Source organism: Polypterus senegalus, chromosome 10 (assembly GCF_016835505.1).
Source record: "Polypterus senegalus isolate Bchr_013 chromosome 10, ASM1683550v1, whole genome shotgun sequence".
Taxonomy (NCBI): Eukaryota; Metazoa; Chordata; class Cladistia; order Polypteriformes; family Polypteridae; genus Polypterus; species Polypterus senegalus.
Window position 1 is genome coordinate 157,934,517 of NC_053163.1, and position 20,046 is coordinate 157,954,562.

At 42.7% G+C, this 20,046-nt stretch overlaps 1 protein-coding gene across 1 annotated transcript in view; it reads left to right on the plus strand.

Moving 5' to 3' along the window:
- Nucleotides 1-7,012: 7,012 nt before the first annotated feature.
- rexo1 (REX1, RNA exonuclease 1 homolog) overlaps nucleotides 7,013-20,046 on the plus strand; it is a 123,255-nt gene continuing 110,221 nt past the window's right edge. Inside the window, exon 1 of the mRNA XM_039767122.1 lies at nucleotides 7,013-7,283. Within this exon, the coding sequence (XP_039623056.1) occupies nucleotides 7,133-7,283 (151 nt within the window). The 5' untranslated portion in view covers nucleotides 7,013-7,132. The remainder of the gene's footprint in view (nucleotides 7,284-20,046) is intronic.

Here is a 20,046-nt window from a genome sequence, read left to right on the forward strand (position 1 = left end):
TACTTTTGACACCCACTGCACGCCCAACCAACCTGGAAAGGGGTCTCTCTTTGAACTGCCTTTCCCGAGGTTTGTTCCATTTTTCCCTACAAGGTTTTTATTGGGAGTGTTTCCTTGTCTTCTCAGAGAGTCAAGGCTGGGGGGCTGTCAAAAGGCAGGGCCTGTTAAAGCCCATTGCGGCACTTCCTGTGTGATTTTGGGCAACACAAAAAATAAACTGTATTGTATTGAAACGAGCCAACAGATGACCAGCTAAACTGGAACATCAAATTCACTCCAACCAGTTTCTTAATGAGGAGCCAATTGTTAGTTAAGCTCATTATTCCAGCTTGTTGCTGCTCATTCTGCCACAGTAGACATTACTCAAACTATTTTTTCTGTTTTGTCTAAGAACGCCGTCAATGTTTTGGTGACCTGAGCAGATTAACCTTACTGAGACCTTTTATTCTCCGATCCTGTGGTTGGCTGGTCACACGGCATCTCGTGTTGTCCTCGTTAGGCTGCTAATTAACAGAAAAGAAACTAGGAAGTCCAAGTTAATTAAAACTAAGGCAAAAAGATAATTGGCAGCAAAAACTGGTCACTAAGATGGTTAGAATGAAAACCTGCAGCCCACCAGGACTGGAGTTCGACACTCGTGAGCTAAAGCAGGATTTCCAACCTCGCTCTTGTGGCTGCGGGTTTTTGTTCCAACCAGATTCCTAATTGGTGACAACATCTGAGAACGCTGATCTCATTTAATTAGCTTTTTTTTTTTTTTTTTAAATCTACATTCAGAAAAGCGCAGCAGCATGATTTTTTTATATTTATACGACATTTAGAAATATTTCTGCTTTTGCTCTAGATTTAAATGCTTAAATCTTTTTGTTTTCATCATTTTGCTCTTTCTCTCTGCAGTTTTTCCCTTTTATCTTCTTAATGATAGAGAGAGATGAAACTTTTTAAAACCACTCTTACGTTAAAAAGTCTCATACATGTAAAATAAAAGGTGGGCACTTTTGCTAAGATTAAGTTTTTTTTTTTTTTTGAATGTTTGAAAAGCGCCCATGCTTTTATTTTACATGTGAAGTATGAAACTTTTTTTTTTTACTTTAGTACACTTTTTAACAAGTGTGTTTTTTAAAGTGTTTATACACACATGCAGTACTCAACTTTTTAGTCTTAAATTTTTTTAAATATTCTCGAATGAAATGTTCTAACCGATCCTAAAGCCATCTATTGGGCGATTCCATCCGTTACTAGTGCCATCTATTGGTGAAATCTTGAACTACTAGGAGTTTCATTTCTTAACATGGATTAATCAATTAGTAAAACCGGTTATTGATTCATGTATTGTCATCGGAAGTGTGCAAAATTTCAAGTCATTTTCCACAATAGGAAGTGGGTTAAAGATTACAAGATTTGTACCAGACAACAAACAGGAAGTTAATACACAACAACAACATTTATTTCTAGAGCACATTTTCATACAAACAGTAGCTCAAAGTGCTTTACATATTAAAGAATAGAAAATTGAAAGACACAATTATAAAACACAAAATAAATCAACATTAATTAACATCGAATAAGAGTAAGGTTCAATGGCCAGGGGGGACAGAAAATAGATAAGCGTGGTGGTGATAAGCAGAGCAGACATGCTAGCAAACACTGAAATTGAAGGCTGCAACTACTTTACATTTATTTCTATAGCACATTTTCATTCAAATTACGCAGCTTAAAGTGCTTTACATGATGATGAAGAAAATTAGAATAAGGGAACACTAATGTAGGGAAAAAAAAGTAAGGTCTGATGGCCAGGGAGGACAAACTCCAAACAGCTGGAGAAAAATAAAATCTGCAGGGGTCCCAGGCCACAAGACCACCCAGACCCTCTAGGCATTCTACCTGACGTCCATGACCTCAATCAGTCCTCATTGTATTCGGGGGTTCTCGTGGAAGAACTTGATGATGATGATGATGGTCATGTGGACTTCTGGCCTTTAATCCATCAAGGTAGGGACATCGTGGTGCTTTGATCAGGTCACCACCACAGAAAACTGGAAAAAGAACAGAAGAGAAAGTGGGGGTTAGTACGGATTTTGAATATGAATACCATGAATAATAAATTGAATATACAGAGCATCAGGATTAAACTAAGGTGAAGCTCTGAGAAAGCCATGTTACAGTAATGTGTTTTAAAGTGCTCCACTATTAGTCTGAATTCCTATTGGCAGGCTATTCCAGATTTGAGGTGCATAACCGCAGAAGGCCGCCCGCCGCCCGCCGCCACTTTTAAGTTTTGTTCTTGGAATTCTTTAAGGACCTACGGTTACGATTTGGAGTGCAAGAGATTCTGAAATACAAGATGGATTGAGATTTAAGGCTTTGTAAACTATAAGCAGGATTTTAAAGTCCATTCTGAATGGCACAGGTAACCAGTGCAGTGACCTCAAAACTGGGGTGATGTGCTCGGATTTTCTTTTCCTAGTTAGGATTCTAGCAGCTGCATTTTGTACTCAATTTGCAATCAATTTGTCTTTTTTGGGTGGTCCAGAGAGGAGAGCGTTACAGTAATCTAGTGGACTGAAAACAAACGCGTGGATTAATTTTTCAGCACCTTGCAATGTTAAGAGGTCTAACGTTTGCTATATTAAGTGGGGGGGAAAAATGCTGTTCTAGTGATCTGATTCGTGTGATTTTAAAGTTTGGCTCAGTCAATTACCCCTAAATTACTTGCCTCTGTTTTGACTTTTAATCCTAATGCATCAAGTTAATTTCTAATAACCTCATTATATCCTTTATTGCCAATCAGTAAAATTTTGTTTTCTCTTTTTAGTTTGAGAAACTTACTACTCATCCATTCAGAAACACAAGTAAGACATTGGGGGTCAGTGAATCAAGAGTCGGGGTCATCAGGCGCTATTGAGAAGTACAGTTGTGTGTCATCAGCATAGCTATGGTAGCTCACAGTATGCCCCGGGATAATCTGGCCTAACATGAAGCACTTCACCATCAGCCCCACTAATTAGTGAATGGATTAAGCAATCGGAACATCTAGAAAAGTAGAATGAAAATATTGTTTAAAATACATTATTCCCATATAACTGCTTGGTTATCTATCTCCATCTATCAGAATGTGGGAAATCGCACTTAATTAGCCCAGGAGTCCAATTTAAAACCGAAGCTGGTTGGAAGAAAAACCTGCGGCCCTCCAGGACCGGAGTACAACCCCCCTGCTAGATCCTTGATGAGAATTTGCTTTATTCCAGCGTGTGATCGTCCTGGATGTTGCTTTCCCATGGGGTTGGAGTGGATTAAGATTTTTCTGGCTGAGTAAAATCTTCATGCAAGGAGCCTGGTAACGCATGACATTTGTAGCACTGTTCGCTTGTATTTTAAATTTGGGCATTTAGCTTTGGAGATGTGAAGTGCTAGTGTCGTAGGTTTGAGTACCAATGCAGATGTGGAGTCTTCTGTTTCTCCTGACTGACCAGTAGTCCATTCACTGAGACTTTCCAGCTGCTTCCTAAATATAAAGTTTCAGGTCTATCGGACCCCTAATTCACGGCTGGTTCTTTTCTTTAGCTCCATGTTAAATATGGACTGTGGCTTTCCATCCTTTTCCTGGACGAGGGGCCCAAGAATGGCTGGATATGCTTTCCAGAACTGCTGGCGAGGTCCTCCATGATGTTTTGTACACTGTAGTGTGGGTGTTCATCTTCTGTGTCCTGTAACAATACTTGATGTTTTTCTTTTGTATTTGTGACAGGACCCCGGACTGAATGTACCAGTGATGGAGACGGTGGCAAATCTGTCAGAGGCCACCAGAATGGTTGGTTGTGCCAGAGACTGAAGACCAGCTCAGCCAAGATGACTGGATTTGGACCATTCTTTTGAAAACTAAATGCTTTTCTCAATTGTTTTTATTTGATTGCATGTTCTCTTAACTGGTTATGTTCTAATTTTTATGATGTGTAGTGAACTTAAATGAAGGTTTGCCCTAACTGTTTGTTTATATACACTTTTCATGGCTAATATATTTTTTTTTAAAAGATGGAATGGAGACTCGATTGTTTAACCTCCTTTACAGTTTATGTTCAGTTCATGTCTACAATAAAATGTGACAGAATAATTGGATGTGATGCCTGCAAAATATGAAATTTGTTTCTTGTATGACAAACATTTTGACAAAACTGACTTGTGTGGATTTAATGAGCTTGCTGTGGCTTCTTTATGAATGTTGTGGCATATTGGCCTTTAGGGGTAAGGATGGTGCAGTGAGAGCTGCCAAACAGGAAATCTCCTCATCCGCTCCGCCACGCCTGACGTTCTGCTCCTTGTATTTAAAGTCTAATGTGCGGGTTTTAGCCTGGGACGGTCACTGACTGTTGTAAGGCCTCCTGGGGTCGACGTTAGTCTGCTGCTACAGCCACTGTGGCTTCTGGGTTAGCGTGGTCAACAGTCACTAGAAATGACGATTGCAGTCCCTAATTCTTTGCTGGAGGAAGGTCACTTATGACTTTTTTTTGTTTGTGTGTTCTTTAAAAACACACCTGTCTGTTAGCTTTGTCTCTGCTCTTTATCCATCCATGGAAGGCAAGTATGAAACATGTAGTTGGAGGGGTCTGCAAATTAAAGCTGTACCCTCTATGATTTTATAAAGATTCTAATTGAATGGCTTTAAAAGCTCTTTGTGGCGTGGGCAGAGTCACAGACGAGGTGAGTGTCACAATCAACGATTGATTAATGGAGAGAGATTGGATTTTTTTTCCCCCTTCATTATGGGTTATCGTGAACATTGGTTTTCTATTGGCTGAGTGAGGGTTTTATTTAATTTTTTTTTTTTTAATTGCACATGACTAAGGCAGCGGGTGTGTACATCGTAATTAACTCCTGACATTTACAGTAGTAACCTACGTGCCACTAGCGCCATGTTGGGTACACTTAGTCGAAAGTGCTGTTACCTCGCCCTTTGGATTCCACCCTAAAGTTAAGTGTGTGAGTCAATTGCGCATAACAATACACCATCTTTGTCCGCTGAAGTAACTGGGGGGGGTCAAAAAGGACTGGTTTTCATTATCCAGACGGCTGAAGGACTGCTTTCTCCATCTGCTTAGCTGATGGACGAGGCCTTCCCTCGTCCTTAAAACCTTCTTTCTCTCATGAGGAGAAACTCCTATGGCTGTTCAGGTGAAATTTGCCCTGTGAATTTTTTTTTTCTTTCTCTTAATATAAAGAAAAGTGCAAGGAGTTATGCAGAAATGTGATTCCTTGAGTCAGCAATGGCATGGAGCTCAGCGTCGAGTCGTATTTGAATTGGTGTCATGCTGTTAGAGGATAGTTGGATACTTTGAAGTCTCAGAGTTAAATTGTGCAAGTGACTTATAAGAACACAAACTTCACTACAGTATAATCCTTGCACCATTGTTTTCCAGTGGAATGCTCCAGAAGAAGCCTTACATAGCTGAAGGAACGAACCCGTCCTCACTCGGAGTGTTTTAAATTGTCCATTAGTTTCTCACATAAATCTGCCGAGGCTGGGAGCGTCAAACTAACCAGTGTTGTATAAAGCAAGTTTGGGATGTCCTGGTGTGGAAGTTTTGTACTCTTTTGTTTCAATGGAGTACCTTTCTCATATAAGTAAAGTCCTACCTCTTGTTTCCCTTTCAATGGCTGGGCGTTGCTTAGCACTGTGTCCCTGTTCTTTACCTCTTTGATTAGGTTATAAAACACGGTGTGGTGATCCTTGCCAAGAGGAGAAGCTGTAATCAAAGCAACATGGAGGGAGTGGCTGACGCTGCTCTTCATTAATTTCTGGAGAAAAGCAACATGAGGAGTTACTGCTGTCTGAATTTTATACACAAAGTATCTTCATTTGATAATGGACATACAGTATAAGTTGTACCCAATGCCCGATAAAGGCAAAGACAACGAAAAAACCTTTGGTCATTCATGAAACACACCGACCTCGGGTCCCATTCATTTCTCTGTCTTTTCCATTATTGTGTTCAGTATCCTCCACTTGACACTCTCTAGATGGCATTGCTCCTCATCATCTTCCTGTCATGGTGTCCTTTGTTAGGTCGAGACCGCTGCAGTTTGCTTGGCGCCGGCAGATGCCACTGGTCTTTTTTCTTTCCGCCATGTCACTTCGTGTTTGCCGTAAGCAACCCATGTGCACAGGTCAGCTTGTCAAAGTTATTACCTCAGGTTATTTGGATTTTAAAGACATATTGAGTCATAAGCTGTCGATTAAGACCAAAATCCCAGTTCTAATCCCAGTAGTTCCATGCTGACCTCCAGTTGTATGCATTTCTCCGTGTTTGTCATTCTTGTATTCTTTATCCTGTATTTGACACTCATCGGATGGCACTGCTATTCTTCTTTAAATTATGGACATTTGTATCCCATCATTGAACTCTGCAATTTGCTTGAAGCTCAGCAGATATCGCTGGTCTTTTTTTTTTCCCTCTGCCGTGACACTTTTTTTTTTTTTTTGTTGATAACTTTGCCATAAGAAACCCAGGAGTGCAGGTCAGTTTGCAGAGGTTGCCACTATCTCAATATCAATGTTTTAGCCCCTGTGGTTTGCAAGTAAATTGTGTGAAAGAGGGACAGACCTTAGTATTTTATATATCTGCATATGTAGATTCCATGGCCTTTAGAAGAAAGTGTTTCCACGAAAAGGTTATATAAAAGTAGCTTTACGCCATTTTCAAGAGAAAAAAAAAAATACATCTATAAACTCAACAGAATCCATGCAATTTCTAAAAATGGAGGGCAGGTGCTGAAACCATTGGCAGCCTTTATACTACAAAACACTTTTTCTGTCAATGGTGCTATCCAGCTAATATTTCAAACTAAGTGGCAAAACTTTGAATCGTGGTAGTGTAATAAAATATACAATGACGCGTGAAGACACTAATAGCATTTTTTTTTAATTCCCCCGTGACAGGCACTAGGATAGGCACCCAATGACGTCATAACAGCGCCAAGGGGGCCTTCCTTTTTTTAGTTGTCTTTTTTTGAAGTATTAAAAATGGCGGCGCTCGGAGGCTTGTTATTGTTGTTGTTAGCTTAAAGACAGCAGCCGGAGAAAGCGGGACCGCTTCTTTTTTTATTTTTGTGGGTATGAAACGGCAGAAGATAAAATATGCTGAGATCGACAGGCTTCTTTCGAGGGATTGACTGCCCTTTCAACAGCGGCGACCCCGAGGGAAGGCGCTGCCACAGACCCTATTGTCACTTCAGGCACAGCGGGAGCAGGAGGACGTCTTGTAGCGGCCGAGAGGCCTCTCTTCAAGGTGGGTGTGACGCGTGAGCAGAAATGGCAGCGGCGTTTTATTTTATTTATTTTAATTTCGCGTGCCCGCTAATAAAAGTATCGACGTGTCGTGCGCGTCGCGGGGTCAGCGGCGGAGCGGCCGTTAGCTGACTGCTGTATGCCACGATAAGGAGGCGGTAGGTGGGAGTAGTGAAACGATTGTCTGCTGGGGCAGCCCCATGGGTTACACAGGTTCTCGTTTGGAACTTGTTTGTGATTTTAATGGCGCACGGTATTCGTTTATTTAAACTGACCGCGTTTGCCGAAGGGAGTTGCGTCTAGCACAGTGCAGGCAGATGCTCAGTTCAACTCAATTCAATTTTATTGTCTCAAGAGGGAAATTTGGTGTGTTGGTAGGTTTTACAAAGAGACGAGAATGTGACATTGACAAGACCTAATAAAGAACACAGCCGTCGAACAGCAACTTAGTACGAGTAAATATAACTCAAGATTTCACATTTGTGCAGTGCGCACGCGCAGCCTGTACTGTGCAATTCCATTACAAAATGTACATTAAAATATTAAAAGGTGCATATAGAGGGATACTAATTGTCAATTAATACAAAAATAGATGGCAATTTTTAAAGTTGGAAGGAATGCCAGCCAAGGTGACCAATAGTTATTTTCTTCACCAAAGAAATGTAGCCTGATACCCGCGAGCAAGCGTAACAGAAAAGAACGACAATCGTTGTATTTTTTAGTTTCTGAAGCCTTTAAGAGCCTCGTTAATTTCCTAGAGGACGAAATTACAAATACGTAGTAGAACTCCCATTAGGCACAATGTGATGTGTGGCACTGAAAGCAGGGTCTTAACTACAGTAAATAGAAACGGCTTGAACTCCTGGGAAAGAACAGACACTGCGGGAGAGTTTTGGACCGATACAAGTCCAAGGAGAATGGCGGATAAGAACAAATCAAGAGCCGTGATGTAGAACAGGTGGCTGGTCTGGGGTCTCATTTGGAAAGCTTGCATCCTCCTCTTTTTGTGGCGTCGGGATTTATAAAAGAAGACTTAACGTGGAAAGCCTGTGTGTTCAGTCGTGGCCAGAAGTTTTGAGAATGGCCCAAGTGTTTGGTTCTGCGTCAGTGCTTTTAGATCTTTGTGTCAGAGGTTTCTATGGTACACTGAATTAGAATGACAAGCAAATTTCAAAAACTTTTATTGACAATGACATGAAGTTTATGCGCAGAGTCCATATTTGCAGTGTTGGCCCTTCTTTCTTTTTCAAGACCTCTGCAATTCGCCCTGGCAGGCTGTCTGTCAATCAACTTCTGGGCCCAACCAATCCTGATTGATAAATCAATGTTTGGAGTTTGTCAGAATTGGTGGGGTTTTGTTTGTCCACCCGCCTCTCGACGAAGTTCTCAATGGGATTACCTGGGGAGTTTCCTGGCCGTGGACCCCAAATTTCAATGTTTTGTTCCCCAAGCCACTCGGTTCTCGCTTTTACCTCATGTCACGGTGCTCCATCATGCTGGAAAAGGCATCGTTGGTCACCAAACTGTTCTTGGATGGTGGAGAGAAGTTCCCCTTAGAGCAGCATTTCTCAACCTTTATGTATTTGCGACCCGAGTTTTCATAACAGTTTTAATTGTGCGCCCCCCCTAACGTTTTTTTGAAAGGAGCCCACTAATACCAATTTGTTCTTTTTTTTAATTAATGACATATCATAGATGCATGTTTTATTTATACCTACTTAACTTTTATCGACATTTATCTATACACTATATCTATTGTTCTAGTATCAGAATGTAGTTTAAGTTGGTTTGTTTTGGTTTCAATTGATGTATTTTTCATATTTTGATTCTTTTTTTCACATCTTTGCATCCCCCTTTTTGTTACTTTTGACGCTTTTCCACTGCATAGTACGGCACAGCACGCTTCAGTACAGCTCACCTTGGTTCGGCTCAGTTCGGCTCGGTTTGCGTTTCGACTGCAGTTTAGTACCGCTTTAGAGTGGGCGGGATTATTCACGTAGCGTTATAGTTGCGCCGCCTCTACTGCCGTGGAACTTTTACAACAACACGCAGACAACGACAACACTTTAGCTCGACGCCCAAGGGTAAGCATCTTAAAAAAGCACAGCACTAGCTAACTTTTCTCACTGTTGCAAAGCATAAAATGAACTTAACTGCCAGTGTAACATTAAAATGCTGATTCTGTATATTACAGATCTTCCACATTTTGCAAAAGTCGCCGTAACAGACCATCTGTTTGGACATTTAACCGTGCTTCAGAGTGGTGGGATGTGATTGTTCCCGGTTTTACAAACACTCAGTGGCTGGAGAACTTTCGAATGTCTGAAGAAACATTCATCCACTTATGCAACAAACCGCGTCCAGCGATGGAGAGACGGGACACAAACTTCCGCGTGTCTGTACCTTTAAAGAAAAGAATAGCCAGTGACGCAGTAATGACGATTTTCTCCGGCCAATCAGTGACCAGCAGAGTTTACACGCCACGCTTTGGTAACAGTTCGGCGCTTGGAACCTCGGCTGAGGTGGTACTAAAAAAAGGACCAGGTACTGTTCCCAGTGGAAAACCCCCCAAAAGTGAGCTGAACTGAACCGTGTCGTGCCGTACTATGCAGTGGAAAAGCGCCATTTGTGCCCCCCTAGGGGGGCCCGCCCCACAGTTTGAGATCCACTGGCCTAGAGGATGTTTTGGTCCCATTCTTTATTCATGGTTGTGTTCTTAGGCCAAATTGTGACTAGGGGTTTGCGATATTGGTCGGGGGGAAATATCTCGATATTTTCTGGGACTTTGACGATAACGATAATTCCAGGATAATGTAATGTATTATTTGAAATTTATATATTGAATTATATTTTTTGTCATCTATAACTTTACTTATCAGGTCTTTTTGTATTTTTAAACGTCATAATAAATAAGATCAATTTAACCTAAACTGCATTTTATAGAGGAACCCCAAATTACGCACCAATCGCAATATGAAGCCTATGCCCAAAACAAGGTAGCCTCTTCCAGTTGTTAATCCGTAGTGCACTGACAACGTTGGCCCCGCTGTCTGTTGTCATGCAAACCATGCGGTGGTCTCGCAGTGACCATGATGCCAGCGCATCTTTCAGACCTTGCGCAATGATGTCGCCAGTGTGATCTTGTAGGATGTTTGCAAACAGAAGCTTTGCAGTCGCCAGTTTTCTTCAATGAAATGCACCGTCAGAGAGAGGTATGGCTCGGATGTTCGGCTTGACCATAAATCCGTTGTTGTGACAAAATGTGAAACCTTTTGCAGTTTATGCGTCAGAGTTTGGCGACACGAATCATACAACTTGGGCAGAGCTGTTTGACTGAAGTATTTTCGGCCAGGCAGTGTGTTCCTTGGGTATTCAAAAGTTGTTTAAAGCCATCTCTCTCTAAACCACTTGAATTGGCACCATATCTTTTGCGATGTCATTGGTGACGGCGTTTGTTATGTCATGCCATCTGTTGCTTTTCTTGTCGTAAGGCACTTTTTTTGCAGAATGAGTCCGCTAAAGTTTGCCGAGTGTGTTTTTGTTCTTGTACCTTGGTTACTTTAGACTTGTGCTGGACAGTTGGCTCCTTGAGCTTTTCGTATTCTTCGTATTCTTCGCGGTGGTTAGTTCGCAAATGGCGAAACAGGTTAGTTGTCGAGCTGTCTTTACCGGCAACCGATTTACCACATAGTTTGCGGATTACCGTCTGTTGAGCAACATCAGTCTTTTCAAAACCAAACCACTGCCATGCGAGTGAGAATGAACCACGTCTGGCATTTAACTCGGACGACGTAGGCGGCAAGGCTGTTTTATCATCTGGTGCTGTTTGTTCACTCATTTTGAGGCAGGGAGTGACGCTAACTTGTGGCTTGCTGGGCGTGCACGCCTACGCAACTCGCTTTGCGCACGCGCAGTGGTCTATACTGTTGCATTAGTGAATGGACTCGTTTCTTTTTTTTGCAAAGCGAGTTACATACTCGATAATTTAATCTCGCACATCGTTACAACAGCAATTAAGATATAATCGTAAACGATGTCTTATCGCACACACCTACTTCTGGGCCCAATCCTGATTGATGGCAGCCCATTCTTGCAGAATCAATGCTTGGAGTTTGTCATAATTGGTGGGGTTTTGTTTGTCCACCCGCCTCTTGACGATTGACCACAAGTTCTCAATAGGATTACCTGGGAGTTTCCTGGCCATGGACCCCAAATTTCAATGTTTTGTTCCCCAAGCCACTCGGTTCTCGCTTTTACCTCATGTCACGGTGCTCCATCATGCTGGTAAAGGCATTGTTGGTCACCAAACTGTTCTTGGATGGTGGAGAGATGTTCCCCTTAGAGGATGTTTTGGTCCCATTCTTTATTCATGGCTGTGTTCTTGGGCCATATTGTTACTGAGCCCCCCACTGCCTTGGCTGAGAAGCAAACTCACGTGACATGAAGGGCCTCCGGATGCTTTACTGTTGTTATCAGGGCTGTGGAGTCGGAGTCGGAGACAATTTTGGGTACCTGGAGTCGGAGTCGGCAAAAAGTTAACCGACTCCGACTCCTACTAAATTTAAATGGGAATTAAAAAAGTAAGTTGAAATGTCCCAATTCACAAACAGTCATAATGAACTACTTCTCTGCTGTAAGAATAAAGCCCAATGCATGCAGTGCATAATGTTACCACAAAACGAACATGTCAAGTAACCATGAAGCATGCTTTTCATTGACTGTATGCGTCACTTTATGGGATGTAATGCACAGGTAAGGTGCGGCACCGCTTTCCATTGTGTCGTGTTCCACTGTTACAGGGAACTGTGAACCTAGCCTAAAGCCCCCCATACATTTACAGATGCACTGCCGATTTTTCGGCCGTTCAATGAGTCATCACGCGTCAAACACCTGAAAAATCATCTGGTGTGTTCTCAGCTCCCCTTCGCTATGCGCTAGTTAAGGGGGCCGAAGGAGCCGAGAACACAGATCTCCCTACCGGTCTCCAGCAGAGGCTCGTCCTGCTGATCAGCTGGCCGGTGAGTGACAATGCACTAAACGTCCGGCTGGCTGACAGAGGAGACGGCCACCGCAGCAGACAGAGGCATCACATTACTTTGGATGTGGGCGGTGGTGGAGATTTTCGGCAAGCTGGATCTGCCCGTCCATGTGGACACCCCAATCGCGCCGCCAATCAATTGCCGCGATTGTACCGCACATCGGTCGGTGGCAAAATCGGCCACGGATCGCTGCGTATTTGGGGGCCTTAACTCTGGCTGATAATTAGGTAAATGTTTTTTGCAGGACTAGAGACACTTGTATAAGTGAAGGGAATAAACTTAAACTTTAAACCTGACTATGATATTCAAACATGATTCATGATTTCCTTCAACTATAACTGTATTCCAAGTTTAATATAGGTTTTCCAGATATTGTTTTTAGTTCATATATTTAAGCTTTTTTTTTTGTTTTAAAAGTTAAAACTACCAGAGAATGTGGTTTGTATTTTTGAACCAATACATTTCCTGTTCCTGATTTTTATGCCTGCTATTACTATCCAGACACTTGTTTAAAAAAAAAATAAATAAACAAAACCTTGTTTTCATTGTGTTTGTCTTTAATCGGGCATTATAGTAGAGTGTTGGCTTCCTAGCCAGTAGTTCTGTGGTGAAATGACATGTATGTTGCCTTCCTTTCCTTCAATGGATGTAGAAAATACATTAGCATAGTATATACATTCGGGGAGTCGGAAGATTTAGAAACGTCGGAGTCGGAGCATTTATCTACTGACTCCACAGCCCTGGCTGATATGACACAGGACTGATGGGAGCGCCACTCGCCTTTTCTTTTTTCCGCGGATGCTCCAAACAATCGGAAAGGGGATTCATCAGAGAAAATGACTTGACCCCAGCAGTCCTCAGCAGTCCAATCCCAGAATATCAGTCTGTCCCTGATGTCTTTCTTCTTTGCTGCCATTCTTGATACCCACTATGCCATCCTCCAAACGTCTCCCCTGCAGATTTTATTTTATTTTTTTTCTCCAGCCGTCTGGAGTTTTTTTTTCTGTCCACCCTGGCCATCGGACCTTACTCCTTTTCTATGTTAACTAATGTTGTCTTATTTTAATTTCTTATTTTGTCTTTTATTTTTCTTTTCTTCAGTATGTAAAGCACTTTGAGCTACTTTTTGTATGAAAATGTGCTATAGAAATAAATGTTGTTGTTGCTGTCTTTGCCTGACTCTCACTTGCCTGCTGCCATTCCTGAGCATGCTCTGCCCTGGTGGTTCCCCCCGATCCCCAGCCATGAATAAAGAACTTCTGGGCCAACGCCTGTCTGGTGGCAGCCCATTCTTGCATTATCAATGCCTGGAGTTGGTCAGAATTGGGGCAGTGGTTTGTACTCCCACCTCTCGAGGATTGACCACAAGTTCTCAATGGGATTGAAGTCTGGGGAGTTTCCTGGCCATGGACCCCAAATTTTGATGTTTTGTTCCCCAAGCTACTCGGTTCTCACTTTTGCCTTACGGCCCGGTGCTCCGTCATGTTGATTACCAAACTGTTTGTGCTTGGTGGGGAGAAGTTGCTCTCAGAGGAGGTTCTGGTCCCATTCTTTATTCATGGCTGTGTTCTTAGTGAGAAGCAACACCACGTGACATGAATGGTCTCAGGATGCTTTACAGTTGGCACGACACGGGACTGATGGTAGCACCGCTCACCTTTTCTTTCCGGATTCCCCAAACAATTGGAAAGGGGATATATCAGAGACAATGACTTTTCCTTCAGAAGTCCAATCCCAGAATATCAGTCTGTTCCTGATGTTTTTCTTGGCTTCTTTGCTGCCCTTCTTGTCACCCACCTGGCCATCCTCCAAAAGTCTTCACCTCGCTCACACCTGCCTGCTGCCATTCCTGAGCAAGCTCTGCAGTGATGGTGGCCCCCAATCCCAAGCCATGATTCAGCTTTAGGTGACGGTCCTGGTGCTTGCTGGACTTTCTGGAGCGCCCTCAAGCCTCGTTCACAACAGCAGTGGAAATGTTTTTTTTTGTGATGAAGTTCATTTTTATGGCAAACAGGGACTTTGCAATTCATCTGATCACTCTACAGAACATTCTGGAGTCGATACAGACTGCCATCATAAAAATGGGGGCAGCAAACTTTGTGAAAATATGAATACAGTAATCCCTCGCTATATCGCGCTTTGACTTTCGCGGCTTCACTCCATCGCGGATTTTAAATGTAAGCGTATCTAAATATACTGTATATCACAGATTTTTCGCTGGTTTGCGGCTTTCTGTGGACAATGGGTCTTTTAATTTATGGTACATGCTTCCTCAGTTTGTTTGCCCAGTTGATTTCATACAAGGGACGCTATTGGCAGATGGCTTAGAAGTTACCCAATCAGAGCATGTATTACGTATTAACTAAAACTCCTCAATGATATACGATATGCTTCCCGTGCGGTGCTTGATTGTTTGCTTTTCTCTCTCTCTGACATTCTCTGCCTGACGGAGGGCGTGTGAGCAGAGGGGCTGTTTGCCCAGTGGATACGGACGCTCCTCTAAAAAATGCCGCTTTATTGCGGTGCTTCTGAATACTTAAAAGCACGTATTGATTTTTTGATTGTTTGCTTTTCTCTCTCAATCTCTCTCTCTCTGACATTCTCTGCTCCTGACGGCGCTCCTTTGAAGAGAAGATATGTTTGCATTGTTTTAATTGTGAGAAAGAACTGCCATCTTTGTCTTGTCATGGAGCACAGTTTAAACTTTTGACTAAAGGGTGTTATTTCATTTCTAGAGGGCTCTAATAATGTTAACAGGGTGGGAGAGTTTCTAAGGGCTTAAAATATATACAAATAACTATACAAACATATGGTTTCTACTTCGTGGATTTTCCTCTATCGCGGGGGGTTCTGAAACTATGTTAATTAATGTTGACTTATGTTTATTTTTTATTGTGTCTTCTATTTTTCTATTCATTTTGTAAATTTGTATGAATATGTGCTATATATGGTAAATGGTAAATGGCCTGTATTTGATATAGCGCCTAACTAGAGTTCAAGAACCCCCCTAGGCGCTTTACAACACAACAGTCATTCACCCATTCACACACACATTCATACGCTGGTGATGATAAGCTACTATGTAGCCACAGCTGCCCTGGGGCACACTGACAGAAGTGAGGCTGCCGAACACACTGGCGCCACCAATCCTTCCGACCACCACCAGCAGGCAAGGTAGGTTAAGTGTCTTGTCCAAGGACACAACAGCTGCACTCTCATGCCGGAAGCCAGGATCGAACCTGCAATAAATGTTGATTGATATATGCAGCATTTTAGAGAAACTTGGAACTGATGACACCCTTCATCAAATGGGGAAGTGCAGTCCAACCAACTAAATGAATGCTCACATCCCCTTATATAACTAGAGGGCTTCGCTCGCCCACCCCCGTGTTTGGTTTACCGGGTATACAATTTTAACAGATTGTAATTTTCATGGGAATTGTTACATATGCATTATTTTCACTTTTACTTTAAAAACTTTTGTAAAACAATACTTGTCCTTTATTTCTAGCCCTGGGTGCGGTTACATCTCTTTCTCGCAGGACGTGTAACGCTGCTCGCGTTACGAAAGGGGGTGAGGCGGCTGAACGCATGCTAAGGAGATGCCGTCGGATCTTCTGCTGGCTTTCTGCTGCTGGGGAGCTGCTTGTTCTGCTTGTCGTTTTTTTAAGAGCTGGGCGCACATGATGCGTGTCTGCCAAAAGCAATCCAACAGGTTAGATCTAGGTTAGATGTCCGTGGACTTGTTTTAAATGATGGCTCACTGCCGTGTCTCGCGTGACGTTTTAAAAACAATAGTTGTCCTTTATTTCCAGCCCCAGGCGTGGTTAAATCTCTTTCTTGCAGGACGTATAACACTGCTGACATTGTGAAGGGGGGGCACCTGCTGTCACGCTGCCCGTTGGTCATTTTAAAGCCTGTACAGCCGCTGTCCTTTTTGCCACTTCGTGTCTCTGCTGCTCGCGTTGTGAAGAGGGGGAGTTAAGAGTGGTTGAACGCACGCAAGGAGAAGTGGTCGGATCATCTGCTGCGAGCTGCGTGTTTTGCTTGTCATTGTTTGTTTTAAGAGCTGGGAGCAAGTTAAAGTGTCTCTCGCAGGACTTCAGATTGTCTTCTGAGAAGATCACGTCTCGTCTCCCTAGTCTTCCTCCCCAGGATTTTTTTTTTTTAATAATAGAGAGATACGCTACTGTGGCTGTTCGTTTGCCTTTCCAAGATTTTAAATCACCTGTCGCTCGCAAACCCTTTGACCTATTGAATTGAAATTTGGTACATATACTGTACACTACGTGATGTCTACTATCCGCTTTAAGGGTGATTAGTTTTATTACTCATTTTTATTTTATTTTATTGTAGAAAATAAGTCTCGGCAGCAGGGCGGCCTTGCAGCACTTGAGTACGGGTGCCATTCTCATCCCTACCACCTTCGCTGTCACTTCACCTACCTCTTCATATCTTAAATCATTCTTGAGGCAGATTGAAGACTTAAGTGCCAGCTTAAGTGAGAAATTAAAGAAAATGTACTCCGTAATTTCAACACAAACACCTACTTAATCCGTTTTAACACAAAAAGATGCCAACGGAAGAAGAGAAGAAACGGGCCGCTTGGGTGGAGAAAAGAAGATCTGCTCAGGAAGGAGCGAGCGCATCAACCTCTGAGCAAACGAATAACAAACGTACAGAGAAAGAGTCTGAAAACTAGGAATGCTCAAGTCAAGTGGATTCACTGCACGTTATCGTGTAGTGCACCGTTACTGGTGTGTAATTCATATTCCTTTTTATTCGTTATGTTGACATGACAAATATTCATCACTTTTGAAGTGTAATAGGATGTCTAGACTGTATTTTAATTTCTTTTTTCAAACGGCCAATGTGATGTATTTGCAGTGAAGAACGGTTTTAGTTTTTCGTCAGTTTATATCAACTACTGTTGACACTTATCAGGTATCTGGCCGATGTTGTGGCAGAAGCCCTCGTAGACCTCAGGATTTGCAGGCAGAATCGAGCTTTATTGTGTGACGTACACAAGGTCTTCACTCAAATGAAATGAGCAAATACAGCAATCTTGTATTTGTTACAGTTCTTATCCACAGGTTTACCTTCGCTTAATTCATTCACCACTCCTTTCTGACTCCAATTTTCCACAGCCTTGGTTCCACCATGATTTCCCAGCCTATTGAACTTGGCTCTCTATCTTGTCCATCAAGGCTGCCTGGCAGGCCCTTCTTGTTCCTGCCACCATTATCTCTAGTCCTCAGGCCTCGTCTGCCACCTGGAGAAGAAGGGGGGGCGCCTCATTTTTCACACTTAACCTTGAGTCATGAGATATTGGAGGTTTTACAAAAATATGCAGCCACAAGCCTTTTTGTGACTTAATCCTAAATTGAATTAGGATATACTGCTTATTTTCATATGTGCTAATGATTCTCTTTGAATATTTGTAAATCATCAACTTTAAGAATACTAGGGGGCTTCGCTCACCAACCCCTGGCCTGCGCTATGTGCCAGCCACTTTGCGTCTCTGCCGCTCGCGTATGTAGATTTCACTTTCACCAAATAACAAATCGCTTAATTCTCGCGGATGCGCCACTTCATTGGAGAGAAACACTTCTTTTCCTCAATGGCCACATGAATTAGACGATCTACAAGTCTCCGACGTATGGATTTGTATCGATTATTGGCTGTAGAATTTCTAATACGTCCGATCGTTTAACTCTTTCGAGTCTATGTTGCATTGCTTCTCTGTGATCATAAATCTAAACTTGACCGAGTTGTGGTTTCTTTGAAATAAACTTGTCGTAGCTTTAATTGTTGCGGGACCACAGATTCTCATAGCGTGTGGTCCTGAATCATGTAAATCTACATGTTGAGCATTGAATGTTGCGAACGCGAACAGATTATTGTAGATTTTAATATTTTGCCTGTAGTGTTTGTGGATTTTACTTTCACCAAATAACAAATCTTTTATTTCTCATGGATACGCCTCTTCATTGTGAAGAAACACTACTTTTCCCCGATGGCAGCACAGTAGTATAATGTCAGGCTGCTTCTGTCAAAATTTAATCCAAATTTGATTAATGAGATTAAACCCCGCCCCTTTTTAATCAAAGATCGGAAGTCCCGCCCCTCACCCACCTCCTGTTTTGTTGACCTTTGATGACCTTTATCCGGGTCCCTGTTGATTGATGACAGGAAGTCCCCTCCCCCAACCACCTGTTTGTTGACCTTTAGCCGTGCCATCTGTTTTCCCCGGGAAACTGTCAAGGGCAATTTGATGGATGCCCCCACCCTCCTTGAACCCCCCCACCACCACCCAGCTCCCCTTGAACCCATCACCACCCCACAACCATTTCCCAGCCCCCCTCTTCCAAAGACAAGTTCAGGCATGTTCCTATCCATACCCAGACAGCAGCACATGATGTCTGGCCCCCCTTCTTCCGAGGACATACACACACATGCTCCGGTCGGACCGATCTAACTTGTCGCCATTCCTGCCAATATTGCTTTAGGTAAGAATCCTTGTATCTATGTAACAATTATTTTTAAAATATCTATCTAATCGTTGCTATATCATTTGTAAACCCCCTTGTATTTTATCAAAGCCAAAACAGCCTTTCCTTCCCATCTCAGTGAAAATCCTTTCACAGAACAACAAATGACATCCAACTCACAGACTTGACATGTCAGGACACCTCTGCGCAAACGGCTTTTAGCAACCCCTGCGCGTGCCTGCGAGCTGGTCAGTCCCAAAGCTCTACGAGGCCCCGAACAGATACGTAGCTGTAAGCTGCAACCTGTATGCCCCTGGAGCGCTGCTAAGTCATATGCTCGGAGCGCTGACACAGGTTTAGTCAGACCCTACTGACGCTGTGAAGCGCAACTGCCTTAACACAGTGCTGTGCTTTGAAAACCCATTACCCCTCCCTCCCGGCCATCTCTGCGCAGATTCAGTCCAGGCGTGCGCAGGCTTGTCAACAGCTGAGCGTAATACCCCCCTTCTTCCATTCCCAAGACGCATGGGTCTTTAAAAGTTAAAGGCTTTCATGATAACGTGTAAAACCCGAGATAACTAGTTCGCTATAAGACCTTTAAAAATCACACAGTTAAATAAGATGCAGCAGTTCCCTTATAAATCACGTTGGAGAAGTCTAAATGCTAAATGAATTAATATATTTATAATTTGTATTTAAATCGATCTAAAGCCATCCCTTGTTCTAACCCTGTTAATCCTCCCCTCATGAAGAAACGCGTTTAGTTTTTTCTAAAAGTTTGAATGCCTTAATCAGATCGGATATCTCGGGCTAGAGAAAGGAACTTTAAAAACTCTTTGTCAAAACAGGTTTTTCCAAAGCCCTCACCCTCACCTCCAAACCTAACCCCACCTCACATCACCTCACCCCACCACCGGCCGTCTGGAGTTGATAGGGGTCGCTGGTGATTCACCCTTACGCTCTTAGGACTGGGGTCAGGCCGTTGATGACCCTTAACCTCGTGGCCGAAAGGTGAAAAAGGTCTTATGGAAATGCGTGCAGATGATTAAACAAATCTACTGAGTTACAATGGAATCTATTAAACAAATTCTGGACTTTTCATCACCCATCCAAAGGTGTTGTTTTTACACACCGGACAACAGACTTTACACGGATGTCCGACCAAAATAATGGCTAAACACCTGATATTACAGATCACAGGGGCACATTCCCAAAAACACAGCTTTTTTGGGTA